We start from the raw sequence: 24,101 nt of genomic DNA, 5'->3' as shown, positions 1-24,101 counted from the left end.
TAATGTTTTGAATGTGGGGGGAGAGGACCAATCAGGCCGCATATGCAAATAACCTCTGTGTTCCAACTATCTCGGGGGGGGGAATGAGGTGTGGAATGTTGTGAGCTTCAATCAGCCCACATATGCAAATGACCTTGAAAGGTTGGCCCAATCAGGGAAGAGCGGCCGAGCTGTCAGTGGGTGGGGGCGCAAGCAAGCAGCAGCCTACCAGCCACACAGGGAAGCTGCATCCCTTTGGGAAAACACATTTTACCTCCTTTTTACCCCCTTAGGGGGCAGATTTCTGAAAATCCTTTCTTAGTGTGTGTTTATATCCAGTGTTTTTTAATAAAGATAGTTCACATATGATTGATTCTTGTCTTTGGTCAGAATCGGTTGGTTGGTTGCTCACACTACCTTTTAAAAGAATGCAAGAGCCCTATGTAAACATTACAGTGTGTAATACATACACAGTAAACGTTTGATATTTCTTTATATATGTTTTGAGTAATTCTCATGTTATGTTCAACACATGTACAGCTGAACATGTAATTTAAACCCTCCAATTTCATTTGTAAAGTGAATATGTTAGTTTTCCCCCATACAAACAGATGTATGCACATACATACAAGCTGTATGTGCGTTCACTGTTACATGAGAACAGGACAAGAACTGTGTTTTCCCCATGAATTTTCCATTTGCTGAGGACAGGCAGGATTGTTTTTGAAAGGGGAGAGCAGGGCAATGACATGCTTGACTTAAGCTTGGTATAGATAATTTGTTTTTAAATAGTGTTTTGGCTGGATGGGGGGTGGGGGTTGCAGTAGGATGAAAACCTGAAGAAAAAACTAGATTGTTTGTTGTGCAGACTAGAGATGGGCACAAACCGGGAAAATTCCAAACCATGCAGTTCGTGGTTCACTGCATTTCATGAACCACGAACTTTCACAAACTTGCCCCGGTTCGTGCCATTCATGAAAATGTCACTTCCAGGTCAGCAGAAAGTCTGTAGAGAGCCCCCCCCCCCGCCGTTGTCTTGGAAACTGATTGATCAGTGCCAGGCTGTCTGCAGTGACAAACCAAAATACAAACCAAACAAACCAGGCTAAAACTCACCATGGTTTGTGAGGAATGAGCTCCCATGAACCGCCTGTTCATGAACCACAAACCGGCCCAGTTTGTGATGAACTTTGGTTCATATTTCAGTTCATGCTCACCTCTATTCCAGACTCCTCTTTCCTTCTTCTTTGTCCTTAAACAGCAGAAATGACACAAGAGGAATTTTTAAAATTCAAAAATAACTATTTATGTTAGAGGGGGGAAGTCAGGTAAAATTAGGGGCTTAAAATTTCTGAGGTAATTCAACATAGATATCACAGAAGTAAAATCAGTACATGCACAGATTTTCGTATGCTCTTCACAGATATTTAAATCTATATGTTTAGAAAGACTTTTGTTCTCATGTTTTCCCCCACTCTAGCCCTCTTTCTTTTAGTATTTTCTTTCTCTTTTGGTTTTAAGAATGCTGGTACCCACTTTCTAGTACCCCAAACCCCTTCTCTTGAAACACCAATGCTTTCTTTCAGTTTTTCAATACTGAATCTTAAGGTCTCCAAAGGCAGTTTCCAACCAGAGCTCTTTTCACTCTCCAGAACTACCTCCAAGTTTAACTGGGTAGGGAAAGTCTCCTCTCCTTAGAAGATCTATCCCCTTTCTTTGGCCCAAATGGGAGTCTGTGTAGGCTCTGGCATGTCTTAGGAATGATCTTGAGTCTGATTAAGGAGTGAATGAAGATAGTTTATTCAAGAACTATAGAAAGGACAGAAGCAGAATAAATACTACCTCAGTAAAAAGGGAGGAGGTATTTCCAGGAAGAGGCAGGAAGCAGCCTAAGAATACCGGTCTGGAGACTTGCAATAAGGACAGAAGAGAGGAAGAAAGAAGGATTCCATTCTGCCATCTAACTGTCACATCTCTGCCCCGGTATTCTGTGTCTTCTGCCTTCTGTGTACACAAGACATTGTATTTCCAACAGTCTGTACCTACTTCCTGAACTTCCTTGCCAACTTTTTCTCAGTTCTCCCATCAGTGTTAAACTGCTCTCAGTTAGGACTCCATCCCTCCACTTCTCACACTTGATTCCGCTCAGCTAGAGCTGAAAAACAGAGGTCGGGTGTTGACAATAGGGAGACCCATTGTCCTAAATTATGCAACTTTTCAGGGGCAATTAGTCAGCTGCTCTGACTCCCCTTCTAAAATATTTCCCAGGCTTTTACCTTGCTGGCATCCATTTTGTTTCATTTTAGGCAAGGCAGTGTCTTGCACTTAAACTGCCCCTAAGTGAGAGGAGGGGTCTGACTGCTAACATACGTAGCCAAGGACCCAGTCTGAGACCGTGAGCTCTTATAACTGCTACATTATATGTTGAATACCACAATGTTTACTTAATATTATTAGCTAACTATTGTACTTCTTTTGATTACCATGCTCTAAAGATCTAATAATGCTTTTGGGAGAGAGTTTGTCATGGTCATTGTGTGGCAATGTGTCATTGTCACACTTGGGTTCAACAGCACATCAAGAGGTAGGGGCACCTGTCACACACAGTTGTCCCCTTTGCCCATCCTCATCATCAGCTGCCATGAGCCCTTTATTTATTCTCTTTTACACACATCTTAAAAGTGCTATTGCTTTCATTTGAGTCTGTGGTCTCTTCCCCAGTTTGGAGCCTGCTTGTTGGCCCCATCTCACCTAGGGAGCAACTCTGCCAAGCATTGCTCTCTGCTGCCTGGTCCTCTCTGTCTCCAGTCTCTTCCTTGGGAGCAGCCTCAGCTCTTCCCTTGAGCAAGCGGCCTGCAAGAAAGCCTTTCCTTGCCATGCCCTTGGCAGTTTTCCCTCCTTGCAGTTTGTCTTCCTTTTTCCCAGCTGGGCCTGCCTTTTTATCCGGGGAAGCGGCCCAGTGCCCCACCTCTTCCCTGTCTGCTTTTAAAGCCAGTTGGGCCTGCTGTAGTGTAGGGTTTATGTGTCCATTGAAGCCGGTTGATTTAGAAAGGTCCAGCTGCTGATGAGGATTGCACTGTGTGTGTATCTGTGTAGAGGCTGACTCGGCTTTCATTCCCTTTTGCTTCATAGAAAACAAGAAGAACTTGATGAATTAGATGGCAGAGAATGGTTAACTCTGTACAAAGAAAATCAATTTCATGTAATGCCAAAAACAGAAAGTACAAAGGAACAGCTGAACATCATGCCTTGTTAGTATTATTTTTTGTTACTTTCAATTATTTTGCATTTTAAAAGAAAAGCCATTCTTGGTTTAGCTCTAAAGATGATGCAACTTTGGATTTGATTAGGCTCCATTAATGAGATCAAATGATGCTTTTGGTCTCAAGAAGCTAATGTAAACCAAATCTATTTATCACCTTGGCAGTGGTTCCTGCAAGGAAGTTAATGACCATTACTGTGCTACTATGAAGCCAATCAGAAATCATGCTTTTTGTGCAGAAAAGCTGGAGCCAGCAATCAATCCTCATCATTCTCATCATAATAATTCTGTTAAATGGGCATCAAGAAAGGAAAGGAAAGCAACTTGGCCATTAATCCAAATGCATCTTGGAAATGGCTTTCTTTGTGTGCAGAGTGCCCTGGTATCACGGTTACAGCTTAGGCTGTGAGAGTTGTTTGCAGCATGAAAGAGCTGAAAACACCAGGCAAGAGTGAAATTCACACTTAGGTGCTTTATTGTGTGTGTAGAACAGGAACAGATGGCTAGATAGATTAGATAAGGTATAGATATGTAATTTGATTCGCCAAAGGGTAGCGGCACAGATTTCTTACCTTTGGGATCTGAGTTTGTTGCAGACCAGGGCTTATCTAACAGAATTTCTTCCATGTCTGAACTGTGTGTTTCATAGTTTTCATTTTCAGTATAGAGACATACTCAAATCAAAGCCTCACTTATAACTCCTCTTTTCTGTAAAGCTTACAAGAGCACTCAACAATAGCAAAGCAATTGGAGAAGTGGCATTGTTCAGCACCAGACACCTGAGTCTTTTCTCATATCTTTCCTGCTTTATCAACCTGGTGACTTTCATCCTGCACAGTGACCTGGTTTACAGGATGAGTGAAGTTTTGCTGGAGAAAGCGCTGGCTCTTTATTACAGTCATGTACCTTAGTACAATAACACTTTATTTTTAAATACAGAAAATACAAATAATATTTGTAAACAACTAATGTTTCACTAATACAAATTGATAATGCCTAATTACATGGTTTACATAGGGGAAATTATGGCATGGATCCAGCGATGCACAAGAAGAAACATAAATGGACTTAGCACCATTCCACCCTAATATTTAAGACAAAGACAGATGTAATTTGAAAACAGAGTTCATAGAGAATTCTCATACTGCGGTACAACTCTTCTTTCTTCTTCCTCCTCTTTCTCAAATGAACTGAAAAGTGACTCAGTTGTAATTTTTGCACTACACCCCCATGCCATGCTTCTAGAGCAGTTTTCCTTTTTAGTTTTTAGAAGGACACATGAAGATTCATTTTTGCCTTATTTTCAAAGGAAATTTTTAAAAGAAACTTGAAACTTTGAAAGTGCTGAAATGTTCCAAGGATACCTCATGGTGAAGTGGCAGGCAGTAGCCACTGTATATGTAGATAAGCCTATAGATATCTACATAGGGAGGGAGGCTCACGAAAGCTCATACCTTACCACTAATTTTGTTAGTCTTGTAGGTGCTACTGGACTCTTGCTCTTTTCCACTGCTACAGACAGACTAACACAGCTACTCATCTTGATCTAACATAAATAGTGTTCTCCCTAAAGAAAACTGTCTCACCACCCTCATGTCCTCTGTGTTCAAAGCTACAGGCGGGTCAGCCAATATAATTTAGCTCCTAAACTCTTTTCCAGTCTTATAATGAACCTGTCTGTGGTGTTGCAGAAGAAATTGTCAAGTTGCTGGGGAAAGGGGATATTGCTGGGAGGGGGGAATTCATTAAATTTCAATACATCGTTTCTAATATCAATGGGTTAAAAGTTCAGTATAAGCGATTGCTCTGAATGAATTTTGATGAATAACTTAGTATAGAGTTGCTATATTTCCCCTGGAAATGGGAGATATGTTTCCAGCAGCAGGTGGGAGAAAAAAAATTTAAGCAGATTGGCAAAAGTATATCATACCTTTCTAGGAATTGCCAGAAACTCTGTGGATAAACCATAAAGTTTTTGGCAATTCCAAGAGAAGATTGCCATCGCTTCCAGGTTTTCCATAAGTTTCTGACAATTCCTACAGAAGTTTGCTCAGAAGTGATATAACATTGTTGCTGATGCCTCCCCATGGCTCTACCCCCTGGTTTCCTGCTGATTGCTAGTTCTGGACAGAAAACAAAATGTAGCCATCTTTAGAGAAAACCAAAGGACATCAATTCACAGTATTGGATGATAGAACTGATAGTCAATTTCCAATTGCAATGGATGCCAAATCCTTCTAATGCCAAACTCACAGAATGATCCCAAGAGTCTCTTAACTTCTGGGAATTTCTTTGGTGGCATGGTGATAATAATTAGGTATAGAATAGCAGGATTTGAGTCTAGTGGTACCTTAGAGACCAACAGGGTTTTCAGGGTGTAAGCGTTTGAGAGCCAGAGCTCCCTTCTTTAGAGACCTCTAACTCTCAAAAGCTTGCACTCTGACAATCTTGTTGGTCTCTAAGGTGCTAGTGGACACAAATCCTGCTGTTCTACTGCAGACTAACATGGCTACCCACCTAAAACTATGTGGTAAGAACATCCTTTCTGTGTTAACAGGTATGATGAAAGTTGTACAAGAGCAATTTACTTGTTGTTTTCTTTACAAATTTAAGCCTGTGAGAAATTACTCTAAAATGGTCACTTTACCCCTTGCATGATGGGAAATTTGGTTTGTAGGACATCTCATTTAAAAATACTTCCCTGTTCCCAGTGGGCCAGCCCACTACTAGCTGCCATCAGTGCATGATTATGTACCAAGACCTGCTGGAAAGTTGAGATGGGAGTCAGGACTAGACATAGGCACGAACAGCATTACGAACTGAAAAAAACAATGAAAAGCCTAACCTGCTGTTCTCGAACAAGCTGTTCATGATGCCCCATCCTAAACAAACAGGTGGTCATTAAAAGCCTCGCTAGGTGCCTTCAGCAGCCGTTTGGCAAGCCAGACAGTCTGGCACCTGCTGCAATCAATCCCCTTGGCAACTGGAGGCAAGGAGGGACTGAACTCTGTCTGAACTCCTTCTGGCTTTCCTTCTGGCTTTAACTCTTCAAAGTACTTCCAGCAGAGAGTCCCGTTTTTGCCACTATGAAGAGAAAATGACAGCCAATGGGGAGACCTGTGGATCATGCCTTTCCCGGGGAGCAATCTTTCTGAAACTTGGGGGGGTCTTCAGAGAACAGTGAGGACTATGTCTGCTGCAAATTTGTTGGGTATTGGACTTTGGGAAGGTCAGTTTGTGGGGTGTTTAAAGGGCCCTGCCCCTTGCACATAGCAGGAAAGGACCCTTTAAACTATGATAGTTTAAAGGGATCTTTAAAGGGCCAGGTAAGTGGGTTTGAGGGGAAGGGGAGCTAAGTGGGGGGGGGGGTTGGGGGGGTTCTGGCCCCCATGAACAATGAACAACAAACATGTCTGGGAACAGTTCATGTTTGTCCATGTTCTTTGTTCGTTGTTCATGGATGTCACTGAATGATGAACAGGATGTTTGGGGTTTTTTTCTGTTCGTGCCCATGTCTAGTAAGGACTACATCACACATAATCGCATGTCATCACAAGTGTGATGGTGTTCATGAATTTGGGCTCAGAATAACCCAGAGCATTTTTTAAACTGTCAGCAAATAGCTCATTTTGTCCAAGTCTGATTCAAATCTTTTCCAAGTATGGAGAAAGCTAACGTAGCCATTCATACAGTTCTGTACTGGCTAAGAGGTCAAAGAATATAAGGCCATACTACGAGAAGAAAAACAATATTGTGCAGGTAACTGGTACAAAATGATCTTATCTGTTTTAAAGTCAATATATTTGATACCAAGTCACTACCATACTACCTTAATTTATTGAAATAATAAAAATCTTTTTATAGCATTTTGGTCCCATTCTAAGGATATGAAAAAACAATGAAACACCCTTCAGGAACTGGACAGTGAAAATGTTATGCTTGATAACATATATTAAAGCTGATTGACTGTCTTGCAAAGTGGGGTCAGATACTGCATCTAGAAAAAGGAATGACGAGAAAAAGAAATTGTGGTATGTGGAGGTACTTCTTTGAATGGCACTGTTCAGTCAAGCATATTATAAGAAGAGGAAAGAAGCAATGTATTGTCGAAGGCTTTCACGGCCGGAGAACGATGGTTGTTGGGGGTTTTCCGGGCTGTATTGCCGTGGTCTTGGCATTGTAGTTCCTGACGTTTCGCCAGCAGCTGTGGAAAGAAGCAGTTTGTGCCAGAATATTTTTAGTGGCGCTACATGTGGAGCTGGGTAAGCATATATTAGGTGTGGGATCAAACTGTGACATGGGATCAAAACTTCCCCCATCAGGAAAGAAATCCATAGCAAAAATCAGTGTAGCTTTCCAGTATCCAGATACCAATTATCAGAATCTACTCAAGGCAAATACAGCTTTGGGCTTTTAAGAAATAAAGTCAGCAGGTATGGCTTGTGGTCTGCTGTAAATTCGTGCCTGCAAAACTAACATTAGTTCATCTGCTGGAACTTGGACCTGAGATTAATTCAAAGCTTAGCTGATACTGACATGTAATGTGGAACAAATCATGCAGGCAGCAGCAATTGCAGCCAGCTAAGCATATGCAATTGGTACATTTTTGTCAGATTGTTTTACATATAAGAAAGCCTGCTGTCATAACATTCATCTCTTACTCCAATAACTTTCCATTCCTCTTCTTTCTGTGAAATGTTAATACAGAATTGTGCAATGCTCAAACAATAGGGATGACTTTTTAACTGAATGCCTGAAACGCTGTGTATCTAAGTATCCATCTATGCAACTCTCATAGATTTTAACTGGACTGATTTCCAAGCTTTGAGCTTCAGCCTTACAGTCTGATCCTGCACATATTTTACCCACACCATAGGATTTAGGATTATGGGCAGATCTCCTCCTAGGATTGCAGACCTCCAGATGAGGCCTGGATATCTCTTACAGCTGTTCTCCAGTTTATATACTTCAATCCCCCTAAAGAAAATGGCTACTTTAGACTCTATGGCATTATATGCTGTTATCCGCCCTGAGCCTGCTTGTGGGGAGGGCGGAATACAAATATGATATAAATAAAATAAATAAATAAATACTCTGCTGGGGTCCCTCCCATTCTCAAGCCTCATGTTCCCATCTCCAAATCTTCAAGAATTTCTCAGCCAGGAGTCTAGGTTTGGATTAACATTTTGTTGTGACTCTTTAATGCTATTTGGAGTCATTATCCAGATTACATTGCCACTGATCTGAGTGGGACACTCATTTCTTCTTTTTACTTCTTTATCCTTAAACTAGTTACGATTCAAATTCTATCTTTACTTTTCCACCAATGTTCAGGCAGGTAGTAGAAAACTTCCTCATTGCATAAGCAATTCAAATTCTCCGTTTCAATGGAATGGGAGGGGATGTATTCTTCAAATAGCTATGCTTTCAGCACAAAAATGCATACTCTGCTTTTAAAAAGCTTTTGCATGTGAATTGGCAAACTTGTGCTTATCAAACTTCCCCATAACTTCCTGTTTAAACCTCAGTTTAGAAAAGAAAATTTAGGTCTGAATTAGTAATTTTCTCCTTCATACAGACTTGTTCTGATCTACCTCCACTGTCATCAATTTCTCTTGTATCTATGTGTTTGCTTACTCATAGAGTTGCCAGGGACTTGATGTCACTCGACAGGAGATCCCCAGGTCCCTGTAGTCTCCCGGCGGGGGATTGGGAGCCGGTACTTACCCTGGCTTCCTTTCTCCACATGAGCACGTAGTATGCATGCGTTCCCAGCTCGTGTGATGATGTCACTTCCATGAGTAATGTCATCACGCGGGGTCAAAGGGTGCCCCCGGGTCAAAGCAGGCTCTTGTTGCCGCTGCCGGCTTTCACTGCAAGTGTGGCCACCACCACCGCTCGCTCTTTCACTCTCATTTGGGGCACAGGGGCCGTGGCGGCGAAAGGCAGCAGTGGTGGCGGCGGCGGCGGCGGCAAGAGCCGGCGGCAGTGGTGGCAGTGAGAGCGAGTGACTGCGCTTGCAGCGAGAGCCTGCTCTTGCTGCTGCTGCCACTGCCGCCTGCTCTCGTGGCACAGGAGCATGCCCTGCCTGGGGGTGCACCGCGCCACCCAGGGAGGGGGCTCCCCAGGGAGCATGCCCCCCGCCAGCCACGTAAGTGGGCACGGGGGGAAGGGTGGGATCTGGTGATCCCCCACCCCCAGTGGGGGAATGGCAACTCTACTTACTCATCACTACGGGGTAGGCCCTTAAACCTCTTTTATTCCCTTCCACAGGTCAGGTGAGTTGGCTGTCACAGGTGGGGAGGATAAAGCTTGGGCATCTGTCTCTATTCTCCCTCAGTAAAGCTTTATCTCTGCTTGTTTAGCATGTGTTCAGTTACAGATAACAGAATAGCTGTGGCAAATGTGGCCCATAGAGATATCTTCTGATATTAAATAATCTGGCTCAGATTTTTAGAGCAATAAATGACCTGAATATGACTCTGGCTTTTTTTTTTAATTGCCCATCCCTAACAATTACCAGTCCATGAACTCTCCAAGGATTTTCAAGAAACAAAAGGATATTAAACATGCCACATCAAGACCTAGACTGAGGGACAAAGTATATGATACACTGGAAGATGTGTGTTCTCCTGCTTTGTTGTTTTGTTTTTGGCTAAATGAAACTGCAGGGTAGGAGGGTTGCTGTTTTGACCATGTATTTAACCCTTTCTACACATTGTCATGCCACTTTGCCAGTCAAAATTATGCACCCACAAGCTGCTGCTTCCACGGGGGAAAAACTACAGGTGCCTACATCATGCCTGTGTTTGCTTTCTCCTGAAGAGTAAATATCAGCTTGCGTAGGATAATTTAGATTGTAAAAATAGTAGAAAAGGGTAGAAAAGAGAAAAGTTCCCACCCATGATCACTTTCTTGATCAAATTAGTGTGTGTACGCATGCATGTGCATGTGCGTGCACACACACACACACACCACACACACACACTACTGCAGTTTCATTTAATTGAGGAGGGGCTTAAGTTAAAAACGCTGGGAAATCATGAGGTATAGATCTTCTGTGTAGTTTGGTCCTCCTGAATCCAAGATTCACCAGGTTTAATCTTCCAAATCTGTTTTCAGTGACAGGATTTACCTTTTGCTTAAATCAATAATAGAGGGGAGACTATTTTTCATTTCACCAATAAGTGCACTGATATCCACAGATTTGAGCAAAGGGGATACATTCTTGCCTACCTGTAGATGTAACGTTCATGTGGTCTTGATCCCTGTCACCCCTTATTATGGAAATTAGTGTGTTGGACGTTCATACTCCAACCACGGTTTTATTCTATAATGCACTTGGTTCCTCTTTATTACTTCACACAGCTAATTTACTATATTTCCACTGTCCATTTTAATTCACTGACACCATCTGTCAAATTCCATCCACTCTTCTGTTTTGTGAAATATAATTGTAGGTGCTTAAGTTGGTTGACAGACTATATTGCTGATTGGATTGACTGGGTGCATATCTAGGAGCAAACATGACTGTTTTGTTTAAATCCTGTTTTACAAGATTTTAATGAAATTTTAATCTTCATAGAGAAAGGTTATTATGGTGATCACACTGAGGTTTAGTTATATAATTGCCTTTTTCATTACGTGATTTTCATTTGGTTCAAATACTGATCTCCACAATCCAACTTCTTACCATGATTTCTATAAATGTCAATTTGCATTGTAACAGAGCCTTCCTAGATGGCTCAGCTAAATGAATAAAGAAAATAATTTTGTTGTCATGTTCATCAAAGCAGACTTATATATGCACACGTGTAACCAGACATGGCCAGTGTCAAGAGAATACTCAGATAACATACTCTTAAATTGGCTAATCCTTACACTTGGCTAATGTTTATCAATGACCTTGACCTGCATCTGAGTCACTGTCAAGAAAAGACAGCAGCAAGTGGAGAAATGCTGTTTATTATATCGAACTATGTTGATCACAGGCATTTGTTTTCTAAAGCCCTGGAAAATACTCATCTCCAGCATGTTCCTCTGTGATCCAAGTTAGCTTACATAATGCAAGGCAGGTTTAACAGGGTGATAACAAAATTAGGGATGAATAATTCTCTAAATACTCTGATCACAATGAATTATGCTATAAAATTAAATTGATTGCTCTGCAATGTCCTACTCGCCTGATTTATGTAGGCAATTCATATCTGTGTATTATATAAGCTGTCTTTATATAGAAAGAGGGGCATATGAAATTTTGGGATCTTTTCTTGGTCAGTGCTATAGATAGTTAGATGTATTGCTCAAAAGGCAGGTTCTGTCTTTTTTAAAATCTTGAGCTTCATGACTAACAGTGTACAACTTTGCTCTTTGTGTTCTTCTTTTCACAGTGCCACCTTGGGCCTTAATAGCCATAGCCATAGTTGCCGTCCTATTAATCCTTACCTGCTGTTTTTGTCTCTGTAAGAAATGCTTGTTCAAAAAGAAAAACAAGAAGAAGGGAAAGGAAAAGGGTGGAAAGAATGCTATTAACATGAAAGATGTAAAAGACTTAGGAAAGAACTTGAAAGATCAGGTAAAGTATACTTCTTGTTCTTGAATTTTTTGTTTAAAGGCTTAAATCTGTTGCAAGAGGGAGAAAAAAATAAGCTTTTCGGTGGCTTAGACGCAGAGCTATATATTAGATACTGGTTTTGTTAATTCCAGTGCTCAGACTAGGGTAGGATACTATCCTGATTCTTTTCAGTCAAACATAAAAACATGCCGCTTCTTACTCAATAGATGAAAAACATGAAGCAGTCACACCATTATTGCAAAATGTCACCAAGAAATCATTTTATGCTTTCACCTGTATGGATAAGGCCAGTTGGAAATGGGTTATATTGACCTTGGGGTTTTGATTGTTGGAGGACGATGAATCTGGCTCTAGGCAAGGCTAGAAAGAAATAGCATGTTCCTCCTACGCTTGGTCAGGCCATAAATGTTTATGGATCTGGGCATGGGAGAGATAGGCAGTGCAGAGACAGGCTCTTGACAATACCACTTCCTCTTTCTCCAGCCGCTGTAACAGAAACCTGCTTCCACAATGCCTACCTGCCTCTCCTGGTTCCACAGATAGCTCTGGTCTGAGTTTGGCTAGAAAATGGCAATAGGTGACTCATGCCATTTCCTTTTTTTCTCCCACTGAGAGCTGGTTAAGACTCTACTTGAATATAGGTTCTGTAGGATGCAGTGCAGCACCTATTTTAATGTATAGGTTTGCTTCCAAACATCTAAAGTGGGATATTAATATATCTAATCCTAAAAACAATCACCTAACACCTACTTGGCACTCTTCTCTGATTTTTCAAGCCTGTACAAGCAAGCATCAACTCTCTTTAATGGTCATGGCTACCAAACAAGAAAGATTAGTTTTCCTTTGATGCATCTTTAACAAAGAATTCTCACAAATCTAAAATATTCAGGATTCTTTGAGGGAAAGCATTAAGAAGGTTTTTTTAAGGAAAGTGTGTGCTCCAAATGTTATAGTTATACCAGTTATGTGTTATGGATCACTACAACATGTACTTGTTAAAAATCATAGCACATGCAGAACCCTCAGATCACATAATATATTTCAAGATGTCTTAGAAATGGAGTCTCACAACATCCATTTCCAGGCATTCCATTTTTTGCCCCTGATTAACACCAGTCAGTACTGTGCATATGGAATTGGTAGGGTTTCCAAATCAGAGGGCTTGGTTTCGTCTCTTGTTTTTGAAGTACAGATTACTTAGAAATGGAGTTTAATGTTAAAAATTATTCTTCTTATACCATATGCATTCATAGCTAATAATAATAAGCTAAAACATAATACTCCTATTAATATGGTTGAAAGTAAGAAGGTCAAACTGCTTGATGTGGCAATCTCAGGTTATAGTCAAGCTGAGGAAAAAAACCCTGAAAAGATAAAATATCAAGATGTAAGATCCTGAAGTTCAGCATCTCTGGGAGAAAATACAGTGGTTAATCCAGTAGTGATAAGAACACAAGGTGTGATTCCAAAAGGACTAAATAAACACCTAGGCAATATTACCATAGACAGGATAACAGCTGGCCAACTGCAAAAAGCAACACTATGCCTTATACTAAGGCAATGCCTCTCTGACTCCTAGATTCTTGGATAAAATCCAAGTCAATGAGAAACCAAAAATTTCAGCCCAAAGATCTGATGAACTATGGCAAACAGAATGAGGAGGAGGAAGAGGATGGTTAGTTTGTATACCACTCTTCTAGACCGATCAGTGCCCACCCAAATCAATGAACCAAGTCACTATTGTTATCCCCACAGTACAGCTAGGAATCTGGGACTGAGAGGAGTGGCTTATCCAAGGCCACCTGGTGAGTTCATGGCAGTAGTGGGATTCAAACAAGAATAGTGCTGCATCCCTGCTTAATTGCTTACCCACTGTGCTATACCAGCTCTCTACAATGCAGTAATAGCAGCTATTCTCTTAAATTACAATCCAAATGGTAGCTGTGTTGGCCTGTTGTGTCAAAATAAGACAGAAACGGAATGGCACCTTTCAGACCATTCCAGTTTATTCGTTGTCAATGATAAATTGATACAACTATTTTGCCCAGCTGCCTACAAGTAAGCCTGCACAAGCCACTTTCAGAGATCTGCCTCTTTGGTGGCTGGTTCACTTCTCTCCTTATCAGAGAGACAATATTATATATGCTGAGGACAAGCTTCAATAGTAACAGTCTTCTCCAAAGCATCTATACATTATCCTTCCCATTGTATTTGGGCTAGAACTGTGTACACTGAAGTGATGAAAATTGCTGGTTTGAATTGTCAGGCAGGACTGGATGGAGTCTGCTAAATTGTTCTCTAGAAAACAGAAACACTCCTCCAAAGATGACAAAAAGCATTCAGTTGGAGAGTTATTGCAGAGGAACAACAAAAGAATAGGGATATGGAATGGAAAAGAAATTAAAGCGAAGAGGATTGAGAACAGTATGTGTGAGAGAGAGAAAGATTAAAAGTGACAACACAGTTTTAGCTAAGAGCTCACTTTGAACAGTTTCAAGATACTATTGGGGGAGTACAACTTATTCCAGCGGAGTTGATTCAGACAGTGCTTGCAAGAGAGGTGATATATCTGGGCCATAAGTAAAGGTTACAGCCTTTTCCTATTCCACTGTGGCCAAAAGGCATAGAGCAAATTAATGATGATCTGCAAGTTCCTCGTGTCCTGCTTTCTGTACAAGTTATAGCATGTCAGTAGTGCCTCTGCAGAGAAGACTGGAGGAGTTTAGTACTTGATTGCCCAGCACTTGGGTAAAAGCAAGGCTTGGGGAATGGAACTGTCTGGGCAAGCCCTACTGCCAGGAGGGAAATAAGCTAATTGTTTCGACCCCTAGAGATAGGGAAGGTTTAAAAATACTAACATTCCAACTAAGGTACTGGCTTTGCAGGATAAAACTTCAGACCAAGTATCTTCATTTAGAATTAGTGCTTCACTGGCAGTTACACAGATAGCTCTGCCACTCTGACTCTAAACATTTCTATGATCAGTAATCTTCCCCTAAAATGTAATGTGCTTTTGGATAATCTTGCCATTGTTATGCCCTCTTCTAAACATGTATGTGTTGATTTAGTAAGACCTGTTTTAAATGGGATGCTGGGAAGGCAAAATATTTGTTTGACTGTGTACTTCTCTAGCAGCTGGTTTAAACAGGACAGCTACCTTTGTAAACCCCATGGTACATGCTCAGCTACAAGATCAATAGCCAGAGACCTATAGTAGAGGTGGCTGTTGCACTGGCACACTAATGAAGCACACACAGATGCTAAGCACAGGTAGAAGCCCTGTTTAAGCAAGACACAGACTGAGTGCAAAGGCTAAATTCATTTGCCTTTCCAACATCACGTTGAAATCAGGCCTAAGTGTTTGAAGTCTGCATTAAGAACAGAAATAGATTAAGAAATTATGTGCTACTTCAGCAAATCATTCACCTTTGCCCTAGGGGTGGAAGTACTACAAGAGACAAAGAGCAGTCACCATCATTTCTCTTTTTCCCCACTCTGTGGTCACATCTGAATAATACAATGTATCATGTACGGTAATTGTAATGGATGTTTCTATATCCAACAAGACACTGAGCTATCTTAGATGTTACTAGGAAGAAAGGACTCAGTCTCTTGTAACAGCTAATTCTGCCTGAAGGCATGCTGACCAACTTGCATTGCTGTTATGTCGGCTTCAACAGGATTTCTGCAAAAGATAGGCTTTTGAGTGTGGCACTGAATGAGTTAAAATTCCAAGCTAACCTTAATCAGTGCTGGTTAGTTTCCAAAAACATGATTCAGTGAATATCTTAATCCAGCAAAGGATTCTGCATTTCATTTACATGCTAATTGTGATTTGCTGCATCTTAATTGTTGAGTTAACTACAAGCAATTGTGATCAAACCTTTCCACTTGAAGGCTGAAATTATTTGAGTAATGCTCTGTGAGCCCTTTGAAAAGTCACTTTGTACACTGATGAACAGTAACAACCTGTCATTTCTTGGTAGGACAAATTTATGTATATTTTGTTGAAACCTTTTTGTGAAGTTTGTTCTGTATTATGTAATATTTTTCTTGTTGATTCTACCTATTATTAAGTGTTGTTCACTACATTTGTTCAGACGTGGATAAATGACCAAACCTGGTAAAAAATATTGTAAATATTCTGAAACCCAGCAGCATACTTTAATATTCCTAAAGAAGTCAGTAGAAGACCCTTTTACAATGAAGCCCGAAGGCCAAAGGCCTTCCTTGTTATTTTCAAGAGATAAGCAAATTTTTAGAAGTAGAAAATGCTTTCACTTATTCCTACAACAGAAACCATGGCTAATTAAGAAGAAACTTTTTGAAAATGTTTGTGTAAATATTCTGCAGTATTTAGAATATATAAATACAGAATCTTCATAGATATGACAGTACTTAAAGTTATCCTCTCTCTCTCTCTCTCTCTCTCTCTCTCTCTCACACACACACACACACACACACACACACACACATTTATATGCTCAGAATTGTGCTTTCTAAAATTGCTGCTTGCTACTAGGTTCCTCCGTCTGTAGACAGGGTGCAATCCACTTATCCCTTCTGCTACCAAACTTCTATGAATGGCTGTGGAAAACAGCCATTCAGCTCATGGGCTCAAGGGGGAGACAAAAAATACTGTAGCTGTACATTTGAAATATACATTACTATCTAACAGCCCCCCCCCCCATAACACTATTAAGGCCAGGGACAAAAAACGACCTAACAGCGCGACTGGTCAGGAGGACTCAGGAGGTCTCACACACTGAAATAATGAAGCCTGTGCCGCATCCACAGGTAATATATTGTGGCCATAGAATCCAAATGAAAGTCTTCATTTTCCAAAGTCCTGGGTCTCCCAAGGTCTCATTACTTTTAGCTTCTAAAAAAAGAGTAGTATCGGCAGAATGCTTTTAGTACAAGGTGATGTTATAACTTTGACTTTAATGATGGGAAGTTTAACAGTTCAAATGTAGGGCTCATGAATCCTCAATATAATGTTAGATCTTTCAGATAGCAGGCGCAATGATTTCATTTTCGTCAGCATTTAGTTAAAAATAGAAAGCTTGGATGCCTCCTGAGCATTAGAGTAGTACATTTAAAGCAAGCTGATGAGTCTGCATGGTTAAAAAAAAAAATCTGCCTTTGTGCACTTTAAAGAAGCTGTTATATTTACAATGTACATTAATGCTGCCAGAGCTGTGCACTAGCAACAATGTAATCATGCCAGAATTAGCTCTGATTTTGTCCTAAAACAGCTGAGTAAATGGTTCAAGGACATTGCTCAGCATCTCATCAGACAACGGCCAGCTTGTCCTTAGCATAAGCAAAATTCCAGTCCTAATTGCTGCAAAAGCATCAGTCACTTGCAATAAAGATTATTTTCTCCGAAACTTTTTGTCCAATACAAATAAGATTAGCCTGCTTCTGTGACCTAGCCGCTGTGCCACACACACTAAAGCCGATGGAGCACATATATTGATTGACATGTTTTTCATTTTAGGGATATATCTGGATTGTAGCTTTCATTATCTAAATCTTCAGAATCTGTGACATTAAAAAAAAGTTTCTGCCTTGAAAGCTCATTATATAAATAAGATGAAGGGCCCACAAGGCCTGGGAAAGGATGTAGAAAGGTTATATTCAGCTGCATGGTTGATACTTCTCTGAAGCTTTTCTCATATTCCTGTCTAGCAGAGTAGCCATGCTGCATACTGACTGCTGTCACACGCTGGGTGCTCATGTGAGACCTAATGCCAGAGCACAGTGCAAAACAGCTGTTCATATACAGCTGTTAAAAGTAGGTTTAGAGCGCACAGTAGCATGCAGAAAGCCATTTTGTACTGTGCTCTCTGCATGGAGCCAGGCTTCACATGAGCGTATCTCAGTGTGATGGAGCCAGGGCAGCTTGTCTGCACCTGCAGCAGCTACTGCCACACCATGTAGATTATGATAACATATACATATTCATGAAGACATGTTTTACAATTTCACCTGTCTTTCTGCATTGTTCTCAAGCTCCCACTCCTTGCATTTAAAGCCACCCCTCCCCAATTCTGAACCTGTCTTTGTGCTTTTTTCCCTTTGTTGATCACTATAATGCAAATAGTTTACCCCTTTTGTTCCCTTTCACCACTCCATTCTTTTTAATTTAAAGTTTATTATTGTTTTTAAACATATACAGCTCTTACTATCAAACAATCCTTTCCTTCCCATAGACTCACCCTGTCCCCTAAAACCTAAACAGAGGAGAGAAAGGAAGGGGTAAAAAAATGAATTTTAAAAAATCAATAAAATGGGGGGAGGGCAGAAAAGGCAGGGAGGCTGAACCTTATCCAAAAAGGCAAAATAAGTTGTAAAACAAGTTCCATAAAGACACTCCATATTACTTGTACAGCTTTTCCCTCTTTGTTTATAGATCTTATTCACATCCAAACAGAAAGCCGTTCCTAATTTACTTTTGATCACCCACACCTGCAATGTGTATTGGCCTCAGTTAACCTTCTCTGGATCCTATTTTCACTAACCTCTCTGGCATTTCATAAGCATTTTACATGAGCTCTCACACACTATCAAATTCGGATAATAAAATAATAAGTACCTGCATTAGATTAATAAATTTTGTTCTAAAGAGAGAGGCAATATGTTATAGCAAACTGGAGAGAAGCTAACAGTGCAGTCCTAAACATACTTACATCCTCCTAAGTCCATTGAAGTCAGTGGCTTAGTGGGGTGTAATTCTCTTTAGGTTTACATTATAAAATTCCAGCAAGGCTTCCAGGCTGATGTTTACAAACCAATTCAGCAGAGATAAACTTGCAATATATAATTTACAGTGAAATCCTGAGCAGTTACTCCAGTCTACAATTGATTTCAGTGGGCTTATACTGGAGTAACTCTGCTTAGGATTTCATTGTTAGTCTGATTGAAGTTCTACTGATTTCAATGGGACTTAAATACATATCTTGATGGTACAGTGAATGCATTTAGGATCAAGATATAAGATCATAAACTTCCAAGTACTCTGGTTTAGGTGATAAATGCTTTGCAACTCCAATCTCTAATAGGGCCATCATAAGCAGAGTCAAGTTTTAAATGTAGGATTAACCTGTGCATCTTGAGTGTTATGGGCAATCTATATGCATGTGGGTAGGAAACAACTGCCTAAGAAAAGATCAAACATTGCAGATCCTAATTATATGAAGAGGTTGAATAGAAAATGTACAGCGTATGTAAAAGGTCATTTCTCCATGATTTTACTAATGTTTTTGCGTAGATGTTTTAATTTTTATTTCTTCCTTCTATGTCCTCCTTATCTATGTTGTGTCTCATGACTGTTCTGGATTGTCACTTGCGGTAGGTTTATTTTGCTCTTTGGACACATCTAAAGCTTTCCAGAGCAATCCCATGCAGAGCTACTGAAGTCTAAACCCTTTGATTTTGACTTAGAGTGGAGTAACTCTGTGTAGGATAGCTTGGTCAGTCTCCTGACATCTGTGGCTCCTCAGCAGAGATTTATACATGACTTTGACATACATCAAGAGACTGAACTAAATTGATTTCTTTTGCAGGATTAAAGGAGTTTTTTTCTCTTTCATTTTCTCCATACCAAACATCTATTAAGACAGCAAGTATTAGAAAGCTCGAGTTTTGATAAGCACAAAAAATAATATAATTGTATTTCCTTTTTGCATATAGGTATGTATGTTGCTGTATTCAAACTAGACCAAAAGCACTCCCCTATCCTCAAAGAAAAGAAATAAAATATCCTATTCCCATTGGCACTAAAAAGATTGGAATCTCATTCAATTACTGGGTGCTCCGTATCTCATGGTGTTTATATGTCCTTTGCACTTTTAGCTGTCTCCACAACCCTGTACCGTACTAAACTGACTTCAGGAAATATGTTGGTGTTATTGGAAAATATTTGGTCCATTATTTTTTGAAGTATCTTCCCATCACAAGTTTCACTGCCATAGTTTATCAATCTGCAGCAATCCTCCTGTGTCTCCTATAATTTTCTGCTGCCATTTTTTCCCTTGTATGAAGAGGAGAAAAAAACCACATTCAACTCTAGAGACACTCTAATAGGTTCTGATTTAATGACTCTGAATTTAATGTATTGGTACAGCAAATTCCTTGCTTAGGCCCAGCCTTTGGGAAAGAAGCAGACTTAATCATATCAGTGATGAACAGTGGCAGTGAGAAATTATCAAAAATTTAGTCCCATGTCTTGAAGAATAATTGCATCCACTGTCTTTGTCTTTTATTAGGTCAAAAAGGATTGGAAAAGGGGGAGATGTAATTTCACAGCTCTTCCGAACTGCATCAGGCTAAAATATTCTCACTTGGTTTTACAAAGTGCGCCTCTTGATTAGGCCAAGACATTGGGACTTAGCACTGTTTTTTACCACAAAGTCATATTGTGTGTTGGTTTATAACTGAGCCTTACTTCTTTCCCTGTTTACCTGACGGGGAGGAAAACATACATTTGCTACATACATATTTCCAAGGATGTGACTCTAAACCCGTAAGCTTCCATCTTTTTAGCTGTCTGTGATATTGGTATCTGGCCATCACAACACCAACATAATGTCATGTTTTCTGTTATTGGGGTGACATATTTATTGACACTTATGCCTATCCTGTGGGTGGCACGGGGAGTCTGAGAAATGGGCTATGAAATCTGCTGTAAAACTATGACAGAGTACTTGGTTTTAGTTATCTAGAACATTTTTATTCTGCTCTTCCTCCTGAGACCTCAAGCAGCATACACATTTCTCCCTTCTGCATTTTATAATCACAGCCTATGAGGGAGGTTAAGCTGAGAGTGTCTGGTCCAAGATCACCAAGCAAGTTTCATGGCAGAGTTGGGATTTGAACCCTCAACTCCCAAATCCTAATCTTTTTTTTACCACACTGGCTTTTGCTTTAGGCATCTCAAGAGTTCATGTTCATATACCATTTTTCCATATATGGTTTTCTGTATGCAGCAGCTAAACACAGATTTTCAGTGTCATTTTACAGGGACCCTGTTCTTAATTGTGCTGTTGAATAAGTATCAATATGTGCAGCAGGATGTAAGTTCAGTGACACCTTAGAGCCCAACAGATTTTCAGAGTGTAAGCTTTAGAGAGTCAGAGCTCCTTTCTTCAGACACAAGTAGGAATGGAGATCCCTGAGTTTTTATATTCCAGCCAAGGGTGGGTGGGATGTTACAAGAGAGGACATCAGGATGTAAAGGTACATTGCAGCTAGATTAGATGGGAGAAAGGTAGCAGAGGAAGATGTCAGGATGCAAAGGTACAATGCAACTTCATTAGAGAAGAAATTAGCATCCTTAGTGAGATAAGAACCTAATCTCCTTTCAGTCCTGGAGACCCCATTGTTCTGAATCTGTGGATAAACTCCATTTCAGCAATCTCAATAATGTACTTCCCAACACTGATATGGACTCTGGGACCAGAGCCTGAAATAAACCAAGATGCCAACTCTGTTCCTATATTTACTGTGACAACATAATCACTGAACCTAACAACACCAGTTATACCATGTCAAATTCACTCACTTGTTCATCTTCCAGTGTTTTATGCTATCAAAAGTCAGCAATTTCCATTTACTCTCTACATTGGACAAACAGGTTAGCCCCTGCGCAAAAGAATAAATGGACATAAAACTGACATTAGAAATCACAACACTCAAAAAACAGTGGGAGAACATTTTAACCAGTGGGAGGACATTGTATTGCTGACCTAAAAGTGGCTGTGCTCAACAGAGAAACCTCAAGGGCAGATTACAATGTGGGTTTGCTGGGATATAAAGGCTCAGGGATCTCCATTCCTACTCATGTCTGAAGAAGGGAGCTCTGACTCTCGAAAGCTTATACAATGAAAATTTTGTTGGTCTCTAAGGTGCCACTGGACTCAGTTCCTGCCATTCTACTGCAGACCGACACAACCGCCCACCTAATCTATCAATATGTGCAGTCAGTCTTCTGACACCTATTGTTCTCATGACTCAAGTGAGACTATACTGCCTTATATCCAGTCCTTTTTTGGTTTTGGTTTTTAAAGTGCCGGTACTCAACTTAAGGTTGTGCCATTTGGGTATAACCTACACAGTACCCCACCAGAACAGACAGCAACTCTGCAGGGCCATTACAAATCAGGAAAATGGCATGGGTGGGGGACAAGGACTTAAGCTCCCGTTTCTTCCCCATGTCATGGTTCCAGTCCAAATTGAGGTCCTGCGTACCTGCTATTTTTAAAAAAAAATGGTTGGGATCTCTAAACACAGAACGACCAGCATCTTTTCTGGAATAAACTATTAATATTTATGTATTGTCGAAGGCTTTCACGGCCGGAGAACGATGGTTGTTGGGGGTTTTCCGGGCTGTATTGCCGTGGTCTTGGCATTGTAGTTCCTGATGTTTCGCCAGCAGCTGTGGCTGGCATCTTCAGAGGTGTAGCACACCTCTGAAGCAGAGGTGTAGCAGAGGTGTAGCTACACCTCTGAAGATGCCAGCCACAGCTGCTGGCAAAACGTCAGGAACTACAATGCCAAGACCACGGCAATACAGCCCGGAAAACCCCCAACAACCATATTAATATTTATTTTTATTCTCCTTTTCTACTTGATGAAACTTTCTACAACTGCATCTCCATGTAAGGAAAAGACTCTTGTACTGAATTTCTATTACATAACTGTTAAAAAAGCAGGCCTGCTCCTTCTACTTTCCACCTACACTGTCTCTGTGCAGAGGACAGATGTGCATTTTTTGCAGCAACTGAATCTTAAATGCAATCCAACCATAGTAATTGCTCACTGCATTTGACTCATCCAGCTTATGCACTTCTGTAGATATTTTTCTGAAAATTTACAGCACATTTTCAAGCATGCACTTTTTTCACAGTCTAATTCATTGGTTCTATATTATAGGACACTATTGGAATAGTAATTGAAGCAAGCCATCTGTATTGCTTTGTTAAGTGATAAATAATGTTGTGTAATCATAGCTTTAAAGAAGCCAATATTAAATAATCAATTTTTTCCTTTAAAATAATTTATTAAGCAAGTGAGGGTTGTGTGATATGTGCCCTTACTCCTATCCTCTGTGAAACAAAGCCAAGTTAGACTCTCATTTACTTTTATAGGAATAGAAGAATTTATATCTTAGTTTCCCAGGCTGCTATCACTACCTGTTGGCATCTATGTAAATTTTAGAAGTTTAAAGTTCATCTTTTAAAAGTGGAAGGCATGGGTATAAATCTGTGCTGCAATCCAATTTTCCAATTGTAATTGCTGGTAAGAAGCAAGCATTAATTCTTTCCCTAATGCACTGAAATTTATTTTTATTTTTGACTGTGTTTTATTTATTGTTACTATGCAGTTGATAAAGAAATTGCTATCAAAGAAAAATGGAAAGCTGTCATTTAATTAAAAGGTACATGATGAAATACATTTAGGTCCGAAACAATTAAAATTAGTGCTGCTGACTTAGGCACATTGAGTCTAATGGAACAAGTTGGTCATAGTTAACATTTTCCTTTCTTTTTTCTTTCCTTTCCTTTAATGGTGGACTCATTTGACCAGAAGCCTCAAGTTAAACCACACTAAATTCAAAGGGTTTATTACAGTCACAAGACCAGCCAAGTAAAATACAGACAAAAAGAACAGTTTTTAAATACTTAAAACGGGTAAATACATAAAAGATAAAATCATATTTATGTAAGAACATAAGCATAAGAACATAAGCAAAGCCATGTTGGATCAGGCCAGTGGCCCATCCAGTCCAACATTCTGTCACACACAGTGGCTAGAAATCCAGTGCCATCTAAAGGACTGTCAGTGAGGCCAGGACACCAGAAGCCCTCCCACTGCCTTCCTTCCAGCACCAAGACAACAGAGCACCACCTCCCCACAAAGAGAATACCATCTATCTCCTGTGGCTAATAGCCACTGATGGACCTCTGCTCCATATATTTGTCCAGTCCCCTCTTGAAGCTGGCAATGCTTGTAGCTGCCACCACCTCCTGTGGCAACGAATTCCATGTGTTTATCACCCTTTGTGTAAAGTAGTATTTTCTTCTATCTGTTCTAACCCGACTGCTCAATAATTTCATAGAGTGCCCACGAGTTCTTGTATTGTGAGAAAGGGAGAAAAACACATCTTTCTCTACCTTCTCTAACCCGTGCATTATCTTGTAAACCTCTATCATGTCTCCCCTCAGTCGTCTTTTCTCCAGGCTAAAGAGCCCCAAGCGCCTCAATCTTTCCTCATAGGGA

The 24,101-nt window shown here is 40.3% G+C and overlaps 1 protein-coding gene across 1 annotated transcript in view; it reads left to right on the top strand.

The window, feature by feature from the left end:
* Positions 1-24,101, top strand: part of SYT1 (synaptotagmin 1) — a 200,512-nt gene that overhangs the window by 28,881 nt on the left and 147,530 nt on the right. The window contains exon 2 of the mRNA XM_054988878.1: positions 11,632-11,816. Coding sequence (XP_054844853.1) covers positions 11,632-11,816 — 185 coding nt within the window. The remainder of the gene's footprint in view (positions 1-11,631; positions 11,817-24,101) is intronic.

Source organism: Eublepharis macularius, chromosome 9 (genome assembly GCF_028583425.1).
Source record: "Eublepharis macularius isolate TG4126 chromosome 9, MPM_Emac_v1.0, whole genome shotgun sequence".
Lineage (NCBI taxonomy): Eukaryota > Metazoa > Chordata > Lepidosauria > Squamata > Eublepharidae > Eublepharis > Eublepharis macularius.
Note: the sequence above shows the minus strand (reverse complement) of the source record. Positions and strands in the feature narration are given on the sequence as shown.